Source organism: Panulirus ornatus, chromosome 6 (assembly GCF_036320965.1).
Source record: "Panulirus ornatus isolate Po-2019 chromosome 6, ASM3632096v1, whole genome shotgun sequence".
Lineage (NCBI taxonomy): Eukaryota > Metazoa > Arthropoda > Malacostraca > Decapoda > Palinuridae > Panulirus > Panulirus ornatus.
Window position 1 is genome coordinate 43,567,023 of NC_092229.1, and position 17,127 is coordinate 43,584,149.

A 17,127-nucleotide genomic window follows, 5' to 3' on the forward strand; every position below is an offset into this window, starting at 1 on the left:
CATGCCTTGATTCAATCCACTGACAGCACGTCAACCCCTGTATACCACATGGCTCCAATTCACTCTATTCCTTGCCCTCCTTTCACCCTCCTGCATGTTCAGGCCCCGATCACACAAAATCTTTTTCACTCCATCTTTCCACCTCCAATTTGGTCTCCCTCTTCTCCTCGTTCCCTCCACCTCCGACACATATATCCTCTTGGTCAATCTTTCCTCACTCATTCTCTCCATGTGCCCAAACCATTTCAAAACACCCTCTTCTGCTCTCTCAACCACGCTCTTTTTATTTCCACACATCTCTCTTACCCTTACGTTACTTACTCGATCAAACCACCTCACACCACACATTGTCCTCAAACATCTCATTTCCAGCACATCCATCCTCCTGCGCACATCTCTATCCATAGCCCACGCCTCGCAACCATACAACATTGTTGGAACCACTATTCCTTCAAACATACCCATTTTTGCTTTCCGAGATAATGTTCTCGACTTCCACACATTTTTCAAGGCTCCCAAAATTTTCGCCCCCTCCCCCACCCTATGATCCACTTCCGCTTCCATGGTTCCATCCGCTGCCAGATCCACTCCCAGATATCTAAAACACTTCACTTCCTCCAGTTTTTCTCCATTCAAACTCACCTCCCAATTGACTTGACCCTCACCCCTACTGTACCTAATAACCTTGCTCTTATTCCCATTTACTCTTAACTTTCTTCTTCCACACACTTTACCAAACTCAGTCACCAGCTTCTGCAGTTTCTCACATGAATCAGCCACCAGTGCTGTATCATCAGCGAACAACAACTGACTCACTTCCCAAGCTCTCTCATCCCCAACAGACTTCATACTTGCCCCTCTTTCCAGGACTCTTGCATTTACCTCCCTAACAACCCCATCCATAAACAAATTAAACAACCATGGAGACATCACACACCCCTGCCGCAAACCTACATTCACTGAGAACCAATCACTTTCCTCTCTTCCTACACGTACACATGCCTTACATCCTCGATAAAAACTTTTCACTGCTTCTAACAACTTGCCTCCCACACCATATATTCTTAATACCTTCCACAGAGCATCTCTATCAACTCTATCATATGCCTTCTCCAGATCCATAAATGCTACATACAAATCCATTTGCTTTTCTAAGTATTTCTCACATATATTTCTTTTTTCAAACTATTCGCCATTTCCCGCGTTAGCGAGGTAGCGTTAAGAACAGAGGACTGGGCCTTTGAGGAAATATCCTCACCTGGCCCCCTTCTCTTTTCCTTCTTTTGGAAAAATAAGAAAAAGAGAATATAGAGAGGGGAGGATTTCCAGCCCCCCGCTCCCTCCCCTTTTAGTCGCCTTCTACGACACGCAGGGAATACGTGGGAAGTATTCTTTCTCCCCTGTCCCCAGGGATATATATACACATATACATATATATATTAATGTACTATCCACACATCGCACAGGCAACCATCACTGAGTCCATTATTTTATTACCCCATTATTTCAAGCTAGATTTCAGTGCTTAATACAGCTGTAGGGGATGTATTATTGACCTGCATGAAACAGTGGCCACACTGTAAAATATAGTGAAAATGCAGGAAACCTTCCCCCAGTGGCCATACTGTAAAATATGGCGAAAATACGGTAAGTCAAAGCCTCTGCCTTATGCCAGAACAAGAAAATATTATCCAGAAGTTGAAAATACGAATGAACTCTGGCGGAACTTCGTGATGTTCTATGGGGGCCACTGGGTGGGAATGGGAGGGCCATGCTTCTCCCAGTGGCTATGGCCCGAAGTGGTCGGTACGCTCAAATGTACCCAGACCAGATGGTCTGAGATGCGAATTGCACCACTGCACCAGCTGCGTGTAGCAGATGGCCTAGGGGCCCAAGGCTGAACTCGATTACTGGACATGATCTGTCAGCATTTCTCTGTTGTGTACATTAATGGCATATACTTTCTATCGCTCACGAGTACCATTCATTGAAAATCCCACCTGGACACACATTAAGGCTTATCTACTGTTTTCATTAACACATACCTATACATCTACCCTGGGTATGTGCCATATGATTTCCCCCAGATGTTATCATTTATACAACGTGGACTAGGCTGTGTGGAGGTTCGAGGTGGGAAGAAGGCAGGTGTGGCGCGCCGGTGAGGTTGGTGTAGCAGTGTGGGTGGACGGGGCCTGGGTACAGTACATTTCTGGCAGCTATGGAGGTCAGATGTGTCCTTCTCCTGGTGCTCGGTAAGCTGCGGGTTAAACCTTGAATGTTTGAGCTTTTCGACCATCCAGTTTTTTTGGGGTTGTTTTTTCTCCTCCTTTAGATGTCTTCCTCTCCCAGCAGGTAACCTGTGTATTTAGTATGATTTATTCTGTCTCGTGACGTCATCCATGTCTCATTTCTTTGATGTATGAACGTGAATGGATCACAGGTGGTAAATGAGAATTTCTTTTTTCTTTTCTGTAATGAAGGAATGAGGTGAAGCAATTCCCAATAGACTGTGTTGGGTCAAGATGTAGTGTGTGTAGAGCAGTACCCAGCAGTATATATATATATATATATATATATATATATATATATATATATATATATATTTTTTTTTTTTTTTTTTTTTTTTCGCTGTCTCCCGCGTTTGCGAGGTAGCGCAAGGAAACAGACGAAAGAAATGGCCCAACCCACCCCCATACACATGTATATACATACGTCCACACGCGCAAATATACATACCTACACAGCTTTCCATGGTTTACCCCAGACGCTTCACATGCCTTGATTCAATCCACTGACAGCACGTCAACCCCGGTATACCACATCGCTCCAATTCACTCTATTCCTTGCCCTCCTTTCACCCTCCTGCATGTTCAGGCCCCGATCACACAAAATCTTTTTCACTCCATCTTTCCACCTCCAATTTGGTCTCCCTCTTCTCCTCGTTCCCTCCACCTCCGACACATATATCCTCTTGGTCAATCTTTCCTCACTCATTCTCTCCATGTGCCCAAACCATTTCAAAACACCCTCTTCTGCTCTCTCAACCACGCTCTTTTTATTTCCACACATCTCTCTTACCCTTACGTTACTTACTCGATCAAACCACCTCACACCACACATTGTCCTCAGACATCTCATTTCCAGCACATCCATCCTCCTGCGCACAACTCTATCCATAGTCCACGCCTCGCAACCATACAACATTGTTGGAACCACTATTCCTTCAAACATACCCATTTTTGCTCTCCGAGATAATGTTCTCGACTTCCACACATTCTTCAAGGCTCCCAGAATTTTCGCCCCCTCCCCCACCCTATGATCCACTTCCGCTTCCATGGTTCTATCCGCTGCCAGATCCACTCCCACATATCTAAAACACTTCACTCCCTCCAGTTTTTCTCCATTCAAACTCACCTCCCAATTGACTTGACCCTCAACCCTACTGTACCTAATAACCTTGCTCTTATTCACATTTACTCTTAACTTTCTTCTTTCACACACTTTACCAAACTCAGTCACCAGCTTCTGCAGTTTCTCACATGAATCAGCCACCAGCGCTGTATCATCAGCGAACAACAACTGACTCACTTCCCAAGCTCTCTCATCCCCAACAGACTTCATACTTGCCCCTCTTTCCAAAACTCTTGCATTCACCTCCCTAACAACCCCATCCATAAACAAATTAAACAACCATGGAGACATCACACACCCCTGCCGTAAACCTACATTCACTGAGAACTTGGGTTGATGTGCTGGCCCACATTTAGGCATATCAACTGTTAGGATCCGTATGGCCATCAGCGTCAAGCGACATCCACCAACCTTCTTCAATTCGTCCACCTACATCCTCACTGTGTATCATATCTTTGAAATTATTTACCAGTATCGTAATAGCTTGGTGATGTTGCGCGTGATGGAGTTAATGATAGCGCCTTCGGGTATGACGCCACAGATCGAATGGGAAGGTACCGAAATACTAGAGACAAATTATGAGTTTTAACACCGGGTCAGAACGTCTTCAGTGATTGTAATCTAAGTATCTTTTTTTTTTTTTAATGTTATAGATGACTAGAATCGTAATCATATTGATTTTTCTCCCCTCCATGATATTGCAACACTAGGTAGAGTTACGTGGTGTCCTGTGACGTTTCCATGGTTTACCCCAGACGTTTCACATACCCTTGTTCAGTCCATTGACGGCACGTCGACCTCAGTATACCACATCGTTCCAGTGCACTGTATCCCGTGTACGCCTTTCACCCTCCTGTATGCTCAGGCCCCGATCGCTCAAAATCCTTTTCACACCATCCTTCCACCTTGAATTTGGTCTCCCACTTCTTGTTCCCTCCACATCTGATACATATATCCTCTTTGTCAAACCTTTCCTCGCTCAGTTTCCATATGTATAAACCATTTCAACACACCCACTCCTGCTCTCAACCACACTCTTATATATATATATATATATATATATATATATATATATATATATATATATATATATATGGGAGTGGATTTGGCAGCGGATGAAACCATGCAAGCGGAAGTGAATCATAGGGTGGGGGAGGGGGCGAAAATTCTGGGAGCCTTGAAGAATGTGTGGAAGTCGAGAACATTATCTCGGAAAGCAAAAATGGGTATGTTTGAAGGAATAGTGGTTCCAACAATGTTGTATGGTTGCGAGGCGTGGGCTATGGATAGAGTTGTGCGCAGGAGGGTGGACGTTCTGGAAATGAGATGTTTGAGGACAATATGTGGTGTGAGGTGGTTTGATCGAGTGAGTAATGTAAGGGTAAGAGAGATGTGTGGTAATAAAAAGAGTGTGGTTGAGAGAGCAGAAGTGGGTGTTTTGAAATGGTTTGGTCACATGGAGAGAATGAGTGAGGAGAGATTGACCAAGAGGATATATGTGTCAGAGGTGGAGGGAACGAGGAGAAGTGGGAGACCATATTGGAGGTGGAAAGATGGAGTGAAAAAGATTTTGAGTGATCGGGGCCTGAACATGCAGGAGGGTGAAAGGCGTGCAAGGAACAGAGTGAATTGGAACGATGTGGTATACCGGGGTAGACGTGCTGTAAATGGATTGAACCAGGGCATGTGAAGCGTCTGGGGTAAACCATGGAAAGTTCTGTGGGTCCTGGATGTGGAAAGGGAGCTGTGGTTTCGGTACATTATTACATGACAGCTAGAGACTGAGTGTGGACGAATGTGGCCTTTGTTGTCGTTTCCTAGCGCTACCTCGCACACATGAGGGGGTAGGGGGATGTTATTCTATGTGTGGCGAGGTGGCGATGGTAATGAATAAAGGCTGACAGTATGAATTATGTACATGTATATATATGTATATGTTTGTGTGTGTATATATATGTATACATTAGATTTATATGTATGTATATTTGCGTGTGTGGACGTGTATGTATATATATGTGTATGTGGGTGGGTTGGGCCATTCTTTCGTCTATTTCCTTGCGCTACCTCGCTAACGCGGGAGACAGCGACAAAGCAAAATAAAATATATATATATATATATATATATATATATATATATATATATATATATATATATATATATATATATATATATATATATATGTAATGTAGGTTTGCGGCAGGGGTGTGTGATGTCTCCATGGTTGTTTAATTTGTTTATGGATGGGGTTGTTAGGGAGGTCAATGCAAGAGTTTTGGAAAGAGGAGCAAGTATGAAGTCTGTTGGGGATGAGAGAGCTTGGGAAGTGAGTCAGTTGCTGTTCGCTGATGATACAGCGCTGGTGGCTGATTCATGTGAGAAACTGCAGAAGCTGGTGACTGAGTTTGGTAAAGTGTGTGAAAGAAGAAAGTTAAGAGTAAATGTGAATAAGAGCAAGGTTATTAGGTACAGTAGGGTTGAGGGTCAAGTCAATTGGGAGATAAGTTTGAATGGAGAAAAACTGGAGGAAGTGAAGTGTTTTAGATATCTGGGAGTGGATCTGGCAGCGGATGGAACCATGGAAGCGGAAGTGGATCATAGGGTGGGGGAGGGGGCGAAAATTTTTGGAGCCTTGAAGAATGTGTGGAAGTCGAGAACATTATCTCGGAAAGCAAAAATGGGTATGTTTGTAGGAATAGTGGTTCCAACAATGTTGTATGGTTGCGAGGCGTGGGCTATGGATAGAGTTGTGCGCAGGAGGATGGATGTGCTGGAAATGAGATGTTTGAGGACAATGTGTGGTGTGAGGTGGTTTGATCGAGTAAGTAACGTAAGGGTAAGAGAGATGTGTGGAAATAAAAAGAGCGTGGTTGAGAGAGCAGAAGAGGGTGTTTTGAAATGGTTTGGGCACATGGAGAGAATGAGTGAGGAAAGATTGACCAAGAGGATATATGTGTCAGAGGTGGAGGGAACGAGGAGAAGTTGGAGACCAAATTGGAGGTGGAAAGATGGAGTGAAAAAGATTTTGTGTGATCGGGGCCTGAACATGCAGGAGGGTGACAGGAGGGCAAGGAATAGAGTGAATTGGATCGATGTGGTATACCGGGGTTGACGTGCTGTCAGTGGATTGAATCAGGGCATGTGAAGCGTCTGGGGTAAACCATGGAAAGCTGTGAAGGTATGTATATTTGCGTGTGTTGACGTATGTATATACATGTGTATGGGGGTGGGTTGGGCCATTTCTTTCGTCTGTTTCCTTGCGCTACCTCGCAAATGCGGGAGACAGCGAAAGCAAAAAAAAAAAAAAAAAAAAATATATATATATATATATATATATATATATATATATATATATATATATATATATATATATATATATTTGAGTGAGTGCTCAAATTACAGAGGTATAAGTTTGTTGAGTATTCCTGGTAAATTATATGGGAGGGTACTGATTGAGAGGGTGAAGGCATGTACAGAGCATCAGATTGGGGAAGAGCAGTGTGGTTTCAGAAGTGGTAGAGGATGTGTGGATCAGGTGTTTGCTTTGAAGAATGTATGTGAGAAATACTTAGAAAAGCAAATGGATTTGTATGTAGCATTTATGGATCTGGAGAAGGCATATGATAGAGTTGATAGAGATGCTCTGTGGAAGGTATTAAGAATATATGGTATGGGAGGCAAGTTGTTAGAAGCAGTGAAAAGTTTTTATCGAGGATGTAAGGCATGTGTACGTGTAGGAAGAGAGGAAAGTGATTGGTTCTCAGTGAATGTAGGTTTACGGCAGGGGTGTGTGATGTCTCCATGGTTGTTTAATTTGTTTATGGATGGGGTTGTTAGGGAGGTGAATGCAAGAGTTTTGGAAAGAGGGGCAAGTATGAAGTCTGTTGGGGATGAGAGAGCTTGGGAAGTGAGTCAGTTGTTGTTCGCTGATGATACAGCGCTGGTGGCTGATTCATGTGAGAAACTGCAGAAGCTGGTGACTGAGTTTGGTAAAGTGTGTGAAAGAAGAAAGTTAAGAGTAAATGTGAATAAGAGCAAGGTTATTAGGTACAGTAGGGTTGAGGGTCAAGTCAATTGGGAGGTGAGTTTGAATGGAGAAAAACTGGAGGAAGTGAAGTGTTTTAGATATCTGGGAGTGGATCTGGCTGCGGATGGAACCATGGAAGCGGAAGTGGATCATAGGGTGGGGGAGGGGGCGAAAATTCTGGGAGCCTTGAAGAATGTGTGGAAGTCGAGAACATTATCTCGGAAAGCAAAAATGGGTATGTTTGAAGGAATAGTGGTTCCAACAATGTTGTATGGTTGCGAGGCGTGGGCTATGGATAGAGTTGTGCGCAGGAGGATGGATGTGCTGGAAATGAGATGTTTGAGGACAATGTGTGGTGTGAGGTGGTTTGATCGAGTAAGTAACGTAAGGGTAAGAGAGATGTGTGGAAATAAAAAGAGCGTGGTTGAGAGAGCAGAAGAGGGTGTTTTGAAATGGTTTGGGCACATGGAGAGAATGAGTGAGGAAAGATTGACCAAGAGGATATATGTGTCGGAGGTGGAGGGAACGAGGAGAAGAGGGAGACCAAATTGGAGGTGGAAAGATGGAGTGAAAAAGATTTTGTGTGATCGGGGCCTGAACATGCAGGAGGGTGAAAGGAGGGCAAGGAATAGAGTGAATTGGAGCGATGTGGTATACCGGGGTTGACGTTCTGTCAGTGGATTGAATCGGGGCATGTGAAGCGTCTGGGGTAAACCATGGAAAGCTGTGTAGGTATGTATATTTGCGTGTGTGGACGTATGTATATACATGTGTATGGGGGTGGGTTGGGCCATTTCTTTCGTCTGTTTCCTTGCGCTACCTCGCAAACGCGGGAGACAGCGACAAAGCAAAAAAGAGAGAGAAAAAAAAAAAAATATATATATATATATATATATATATATATATATATATATATATATATATATATATATATATATATATATACTCACTGGAGTGACTATTTTGAAGGTTTGTTAAATTTTATGATAGGGTGGTAGATATAGGGTGTTTTGGTCAAGGTGGTGTGCGAATGAGAGGGTTAGGGAGAAAGATTTGGTAAACAGAGAAGAGGTAGTAAAAGCTTTGCGGAAGATGAAAGCCGGCAAGGCAGCGGATTTGGATGGTATTGCAGTGGAATTTATTAAAAAAGTGAGTGACTGTTTTGTTGACTGGTTGGTAAGGACATTTGATGTATGTATGACTCATGGTGAGATACCTGAGGATTGGCGGAATGCATGCATAGTGCAAAGTGAATAAAGGTGAGTGCCCAAATTACAGAGGTATAAGTTTGTTGAGTATTCTTGGGAAATTATATGGGAGGGTATTGATTGAGAGGCTGAAGGCATGTACATAGCATCAGATTGGGGAAGAGCAGTGTGGTTTCAGAAGGGATAGAGGATGTGTGGATCAGGTGTTTGCTTTGAAGAATGTATGTGAGAAATACTTAGAAAAGCAAATGTATTTGTGTGTAGCATTTATGGATCTGGAGAAGGTATATAATAGAGTTGATAGAGATGCTCTGTGGAAGCTATTAAGAATATATGGTGTGCGAGGCAAGTTGTTAGAAGCAGTGAAAAGTTTTTATCGAGGATGTAAGTCGTGTGTGAGTGTGGGAAGAGAGGAAAGTGATTGGCTCTCAGTGAATGTTGGTTTACGGCAGGGGTGCGTCATGTCTCTGTGGTTGTTTAATTTGTTTATGGATGGGGTTGTTTGGGTGAACGCAAGGTTTGGAGAGAGGGGCAAGTATGTAGTCTGTTGTGGATGAGAGAGCTTGGGAAGTGAGTCAGTTGTTGTTCGCTGATGATACAGCGCAGGTGGCTGATTCGGAGAGAAACAGCAGAAGCTGGTGAGTGAGTTTGGTAAAGTGTGTGAAATAAAAAAGCTGAGAGTAAATGTGAATAAGAGCAAGGTTATTTGGAACAGTAGGGTTGAGAGACAAGTCAATTGGGAGGTAAGTTTGAATGGAGAAAAACTGGAGGAAGTAAAGTGTTTTAGATATCTGGGAGTGGATTTGGCAGCGGATGGAATCATGGAAGCGGAAGTGAGTCACAGGGTGGGGGAGGGGGCTAAAGTTCTGAGAGCGTTGAAAAATGTGTGGAAGGCGAGAAACATTATATCGGGAAGCAAAAATGGGTATGTTTGAAGGAATAGTGGTTCCAACAATGTTAATGTTATATGGTTGCGAGGCATGGGCTATAGATAGAGTTGTGCGGAGGAAGGTGGATGTGTTGGAAATGAGATGTTTGAGGACAATATGTGGTGTGAGGTTGTTTGATCGAGTAAGTAATGAAAGGGTAAGAGAGATATATGGTAATAAAAAGAGTGTGGTTGAGAGAGCAGAAGAGGGTGTTTTGAAATGGTTTGGTCACATGGAGAGAATGAGTGAGGAAAGATTGACCAAGAGGATATATGTGTCAGAGGTGGAGGGAACGAGGAGAAGTGGGAGACCAAATTGGAGGTGGAAAGATGGAGTGAAAAAGATTTTGAGCGATCGGGGCCTGTACATGCAGAAGGGTGAAAGGCGTGCAAGGAATAGAGTGAATTGGAACGATGTGGTATACCGGGGTCGACTTGCTGTCAATGGATTGAACCAGGGCATGTGAAGCGTCTGGGGTAAACCATGGAAAGTTTTGTGGGGCCTGGATGTGGAAAGGGAACTGTGGTTTCGGTGCACTATACATGACAGCTAGAGACTGAGTGTGAACGAATGTGGCCTTTGTTGTCTTTTCCTAATGCTACCTCGCGCGCATGCGGGGGAGGGGGCTGTCATTTCATGTGTGGTGGGGTGGCGACGTGAATGAATAATGGCAGCAAGTATGAATTATGTACATGTGTATGTATATGTCTGTGTGTGTATGTATACGTTGAAATATAAAGGTATGTATATGTGCGCGTGTGGACATGTATGTACATACATGTGTATGTGGGTGGGTTGGGCCATTCTTTCATGTTTCCTTGCGCTATCTCGCTAACGCGGGAGACAGCGACAAAGTAGGATAAATGTGTATATATATATATATATATATATATATATATATATATATATATATATATATATGTATATATATATATATATATATATATATATATATATATATATATATATATATATATATATATATCATACTATTCGCTATTTCCCATGTTAGCGAGGTAGCGTTAAGAACAGAGGAGTGAGCCTTTGAGGGAATATCCTCACTTAGCCCTCCTTCTCTGTTCCTTCTTTTGGAAAATTAAAAATGAGAGGTCGTAAGGGAAGCCTTGCTTGCTTCATATTCATAAGTAAAGAGAGAACAGCTTCTAGCAATGTTACGGCTGCCTGCTGATATAGCAAGATGTTTATGGTTGTTACGAATATAAAATGTTGGTGTCTTATATTCTGAACCGGTATTCGGGGAAACAATTTTCTCAGTTGTAATAGAAAATGAGAATTGTTGGAATTTTTTCTAGAGAAGGTTTAATGTTATTTGACGTTCATTCTTATGTTTACACAATTTAATGATGGCTGCCGAACTGCAAGGTTGCATATTTCTTTCCCTTATCTGTTATGAAAATTAAGAGATTGTATTCTTAACTTTTTTGTGTGTTGGTTGGGAAGGGGGAATACAATTTCGTCAACTTTAAAAAGCTACCAGTAGGTATATACTGAAACACAAGATAAGACTTGCTTTAAAACTTTTTATTTTTAAGGTTCCCAAACCTTCCTCCTCCATGCAGTACAACTCAGTACTTTACGTTCAGTTCTGCCCTAATGTCTCAAACCCACCTACATCGGATTCCCGGCTTTAGACTCTTGCTTATTGATCGTGCTCAACTAAGTTTGCTATTATTATTTCCTTCTCGGTGTAGTAGTGGCCACGCCGGGCCAGCCTAGCTCTGCTATACACACAAAGCTGGTCTCGATTGACGCGGAGAAGCGACACACATCTGCGTTTGGGTAGGAAATTCTCGCATGACTTTAGAAAGTGAAGGACTTTAGTTCCCTGATAAGTTCTCAGGTGCAGCTCTTGAGAACACGTCGACATCTTGAGAGAATCGCTTTCATTCGCTGTGTTGTCTTCATTCCCGCATTGCTTTTTTCCGCTGCTCTCGTCTTCGTTCACGCCTCTCCAAGTTTGGTCGACTCGTGACGGAAATAAAAGTTACTGGCAACCTCATGTGTTGGTTAGGATCGCGTTGCCACCGGCATGAGTGAGGATTGTCTGGTCCCTTGATGACCAAGGATGAAGGTCGTGTCAAATGCTTCACTCGGCCGAGGTCTTGTCCTTTGCTCACTCTTATGTGGAAATGGTTTTTTCTTCTCTTCTGTTTCACTCGTTCGCCGGGGGGTTGTCAAGAACCATCTACCTCTCGTGTGATATTTCTGTTGCTGCCGTTTTAGTGGCGGTAAATCCCGTGTCTCGGTATTTCTTTATGGCGAGCAGGAAGCAGTACCACGCACGCCTACGTCCTCAGAAGAAACTAAAACATTTTGGATCTCGTAGTGGGCTTTAGGGGGGGGGGGACTCTTCCTGCTTCTCGTGTGACTCAGTCGACACATTCACCAGGAACTTTGAACGTCAAAACGTTCCTGATTTCGTCCGGTAACGAATCGTTTCCACACACTCTCAAAGCTCCATCCCGTCCCTTTGTCTGACGATGGTTTCAGAATCACAAAGGCGACACTCGTCCATGGAAACAGAAACAGTATCGTAGATTAGCTGTACCACAACAAAGATTCCCCGCTGCTTTCGCGTCGCATTTCGTCCTAAGATGTCGTCTTTCTCTTGGCTGATTCCATCCAGCGCTTCTGTTGAGAGATTTTGGCGGTCCTTAGCCACTTTTGGCCTCAACTCGAAGGAATATAGTACAATTCTCCGTTGCCGTTTTTTTCAATTTTCTTGATGGTGCCCTAATCCAGTAAGTCGAGAAACCTACTCGCAAGGAGCTTATGTATTTAGTCCAAAGTAGGAGAAAAGTTTGATACAAGTGAAATTACCTTTAAGGTCGCTTCAACACTGCATGTAATGTTTTGGTCAGCATGACAGTCGCGAAAAATACCCACTTTTAACCTGGCAAATTTTAATGATCGTTGCATTGCTCTCGACAGGCAAACTTGGAATGATATAGTCAATGAAAACGACATTGACTTGGCTTTGGAAAGTTTCAGTAAAACCTTCAAAGCAGTAGAAGGAACACGTGTGCCAGTGGGTAACAGACTTATATGTTTCTAAAACTAAGCCAAGATGCTGAAACAGTGAAATGAAAAAAAGTGCCTGTTGTTTAAAAAAGTGGTCACAAGAATAGCAAACAGACCAATAACCAACATGATATAGTAAGTTATCTAGATTTGCGTAAAGTAAGAGTAACATGACAAATTGAATGTCTATATGAAGCGTATATTGCTGGAAATATCAAAAGAAACCCTATAGAGTTGGACAGTTATGTTAGAAGCAAGAGAGTTATTACTCAGTCAATAGGTCCATTAATTACGAAAGACAGTGACTTGGTTCAAGACGAAGAAGCCATGGCAAAAAATTTTAAGTGACAATTTTGCATCTGTATTTACGATGAAGACATATCCCATGTCCCAAATCCTGTTTCATTGATAAGAGAGGAGAACGTTCTGTAACAGATTGACATAAAAGCTGAAGACATACTATCAGCCATAAACGGAAGGAAGGTAAATAAAACGGCAGAGTCTGATGAATTTTATACGAAGACAGTGAAAGAGGCGGAGATTGAGATACTTAAGCCCTTGACTGTTCCTTTCCTTAAGTCACTTGCTACGGGGGAAGGTTCCCGATGATTGGAAGATTGCTAATGGTGGTACACCGATAGTCCAAAAAGAAAGAAAAAAAAGTTTATGAGTCCCTACCCAGTATTATTGTCCAAATAGCTTATCGTCTGTTGTTGGAAAACTTATATAAACCATCATTCGAGATGGAATTGTCGATCAGTAAGAGGATCACCACATTAAAAAACGATTCTCGGCCTAGTTTTTGACGAAATCGCCCATGTCTTGACAGATCTGCTTGGTTTCTTTTATGATATAATCAGCAAGTATGATGAGAGTAAAACAGTTGATGTCATCTGTCTGGATTTTCGAAAAGCATTTGATAAAGTTTTGCCTCAAAAGGTTACTGTAAAAAAAATTGAAGTCACCTGACAGTAATGGAGTTGTATTTGGGTGGATAGGAAACTGATTAACTAGGGGTAAACAAAGGTGTGATTAATGCTTAAGTCTCAGAGTGGTTAGACGTAACAAGTGGTGTGCCAGAAGGATCAGTCTTGGGACCTTTTCTCTTTCTCATACATATGAATGATATTGATAATGTGTTGCATTGCAAGACATTAGAATTGGTTGATGATACAAACCTGGGAAATAAATCTTACAATCCACAGCTTCAAAGTGACATAGACAAACTGATGAACTGGCCTCACAGGTGGCCAATGACTTCACCTACTATCGATAAGTTCAAAGTTTTAAATATTGGTAATAAAAAAAAACGGAAAGGCAAACAACAGAATGAACTCTTTTGAACTGCATAAGTTAAATGAGGAAAAAAGACTAGGGTGTAATAATCTCAAACCCAGTAAGCCATGCACGGAAGCAGGGAGAAGAGCGAACGAAATTCTTGGATTCGTGGTTACACGTGAGGCATAGTGAATCGACCACGCTGATGGTGTTAATTTTGTGGGCATTGGCCTCCAAGGCCATTACAGTGGAACCTTAGAGGATCGTACGATCTCCTGTTGTGAATGACGTCAGAGTGGCGTTGTGAATGACGTCACAGTGACGTTGGGAAGGTCACCTTGGTCTCCCTGCTTGCGTGCCTGATCTCCGATCAACCGAGGTCACACGAGTTACTTCATAAAGTACTCGTAGTGAACCAGGTAGTCTCAACACACCTTCAGGTTGGCCCGACGTAGCTTGTGAGAGACATGGCGGTGCGGTAGTGGGGGAAAAGTCGCTACAGAATTTTCACTCTATGCCAAATCCCGTTGTTTTATCTCACCGTAAACTGGTCATTGGTTAAGAAGAGGTGAGGACTGGGTATGGCGTATATAGCGTACCGTTCGTCTGGTGATACAGGTTGGAAGGTGTATCATAGTCATGAGTTTAATAGTATGTGCTTGGTTGATTGATAAACCTCGTTACCCCCCCCCCCTCCACATGGTGAGGCAGTACATAGAAAGGGGACAGATAACAGACCTCCCTAATGGCCTATTTGGCCAGTTTGTGTATGTGTGTAAGAGAGAGAGAGAGAGAGAGAGAGAGAGAGAGAGAGAGAGAGAGAGAGAGAGTTAGAATTAGAATTCGAGGGCGCTTCCTCCACCCACCTCTCCCTCCGGCTCAACATCCGGCAGGAGAAAACATAAACACATAATCAGCTGTAGCCTCGTAACATATTGACGTGGACCATTTTTCTTTTTAATAGGAAAGTGTGGAGGCTGGAACAAAGCTCCCTTCCTCCCTCACTATTATGACACCTGATCTGTTGCTGGAGTCTGGGTTATGAAGATATATAGATAGATGTGGCTCTCTTGTTGATAGATAAGGTTGAAGGATTGCTCTGTCTATCTCTGGGGAGGAAGGTATAGATCGTAAAGAAGTTGATCCGCCACATTACGTCTCCACACCATTGGATCTGGTCAGCCAGTGTCTCTCGTCTGTGAGGAAGAAATTATCGTATGATAATGTTTATGGAAATGATTTAGTACATGACAGACCGTGATTAATGCAACACACACACACACACACACACACACACACACACACACACACACACACACACACACACACACACACACACACACGTAATGAGCAGTCATCAGTAAAATCATGTAGCATAAATATACAATTGTAGTAATTTTTTTTTTATCCAGAATTTATCAATGAAACATTTATTTCAGTTTCAGTGATGCTGTATTTAGGTAGAGTTATTTGGAATTTACTTTGTATCCAGTAGTTGAGGTGGATATTGTAATATTCTGTGTATCCAGTAGTTGTGGTAGATATTGTAATATTCAGTGTATCCAGTAGTTGTGGTAGATATTGTAATATTCTGGGTATCCAGTAGTTGTGGTAGATATTGTAATATTCTGTGTAGCCAGTAGTTGTGGTAGATATTGTAATATTCTGTGTAGCCAGTAGTTGTGGTAGATATTGTAATATTCTGTCAGGATGGAGATTGGTCTACTAACACAATGTACAGTTTATATTGCGCTGATACACCTTGGGTACACCTTGAGTACACCCTGGGTACACCTAGAGTACACCCTAGGTACACCTTGAATACACCCTGAACGCACCCGGTGTACGCCCTTGAGTACACCCTGGGTACACCTACTTAGAGAACACCCTGGGTACACCTTGAGTACGGCCTTGGTACACCTAGAGTACACCCTGAACACTGGGTGCACCTGGCGTACACCCTGAACACAACCTGGGTACACCAAGAGTAAACCCTGAACACACCCTTGGTACACCTAGAGTACACCCTGGGTACACCTAGAGTACACCCTGGGTACACCAAGACGAGTGTAGTTGTCGAACGCACTGATGAAGTTCCTAGAATTAAGCCATAGTGAACACTTTATGAATCAGTACCTGGACATGTCACTTGAATTTCCGAAGGCTTAATGACCAGTTTGAACAGTTACAAAATCGCTACCTATAGCAATAATTGCCTCTACAAAATCGCTACCTTAGCAGTAATTGCTGCTACAGAATTGCTACCTTTAGCAATAATTGCCGCCACAAAATCGCTACCTTTATCAACAATTGCCCTCTTGACACTGTATGATCATTTTACCTAATGGATCTTATTAATATGGTATTACTAGAAGATGAAACGATGAAAAATTAACTTATTGAATACTTCAAATAAACCCATTGATTTAGATTTAGAATAATTTGGCATAAGTACGTTATGGATGTTGAAGTTAAATTGTTGTCAGCGGGAAAGTTGGGGACGTAGCGAGAGTACTCAGCTCTTCTCGCGCCTCTCATGAGCTCCTCTCTCGGGACCAGTTAATGTCCCAATCCCTTCTCATCTCACCCTGGCTTATCACCGTAATAGCACATGAAGTAATTACGTTGATATTAATTACATTAATTACTGTGGTCTGTGATTTTATAATGACTATTGAAGCAAAGTTGCGTAAAGGCTAATCAGGTTGTGATATACACAATTATGCAGTTCGAACGCAACTGTTGTCGGTTTGCACATCTGTGATAGATACATATGGATAAGTAATGGTGATGTGTAACAGATAGGAAGATTCGTTATCCTGGATAATTCTTAATTCTTCCCAGGAGCGTGTGTTTCTGGGCTGCGGGTTGGGGCGCCAGAGGCCAGGCTGTCTCCGCCGGTGCAGCAACTTGTGGACGACTACTTCAACTGGCGCGTCACCAACCTGCCGGAGTTTGCCTCCCTGGTGAGTGTTTTTGATACATCTTCATATGATTTGTTATCAATGTCTCTTGTGTCTGTTCTGTTCTGGATGCCTTTGTTTTGATCTCTCGATTTATCATGCTGTCTGTGACAGGGTCTCAGTTGTGTTTAGAATATGGAGAGTAATGTTGATTTCGAAAGTCTCCTTTGGTAAAAGTCTTGTGAGAAAAACGACATAAGTGTTCTCGAAGAGAAACGTGTGAGAAAACTATTAAGTCTAGTATTAATTTTGATTTTGAGAAAACTAT

At 42.5% G+C, this 17,127-nt stretch overlaps 1 protein-coding gene across 2 annotated transcripts in view; it reads left to right on the forward strand.

Moving 5' to 3' along the window:
- Positions 1-2,112: 2,112 nt before the first annotated feature.
- The window catches only part of LOC139749173 (uncharacterized), an 85,885-nt gene continuing 70,870 nt past the window's right edge, over positions 2,113-17,127 (forward strand). For both annotated transcript variants that reach the window (XM_071662832.1, XM_071662833.1), the window contains exons 1-2: positions 2,113-2,255; positions 16,741-16,862. In XM_071662832.1, the coding sequence (XP_071518933.1) occupies positions 2,222-2,255; positions 16,741-16,862 (156 nt within the window). In that variant the 5' untranslated portion in view covers positions 2,113-2,221. The remainder of the gene's footprint in view (positions 2,256-16,740; positions 16,863-17,127) is intronic.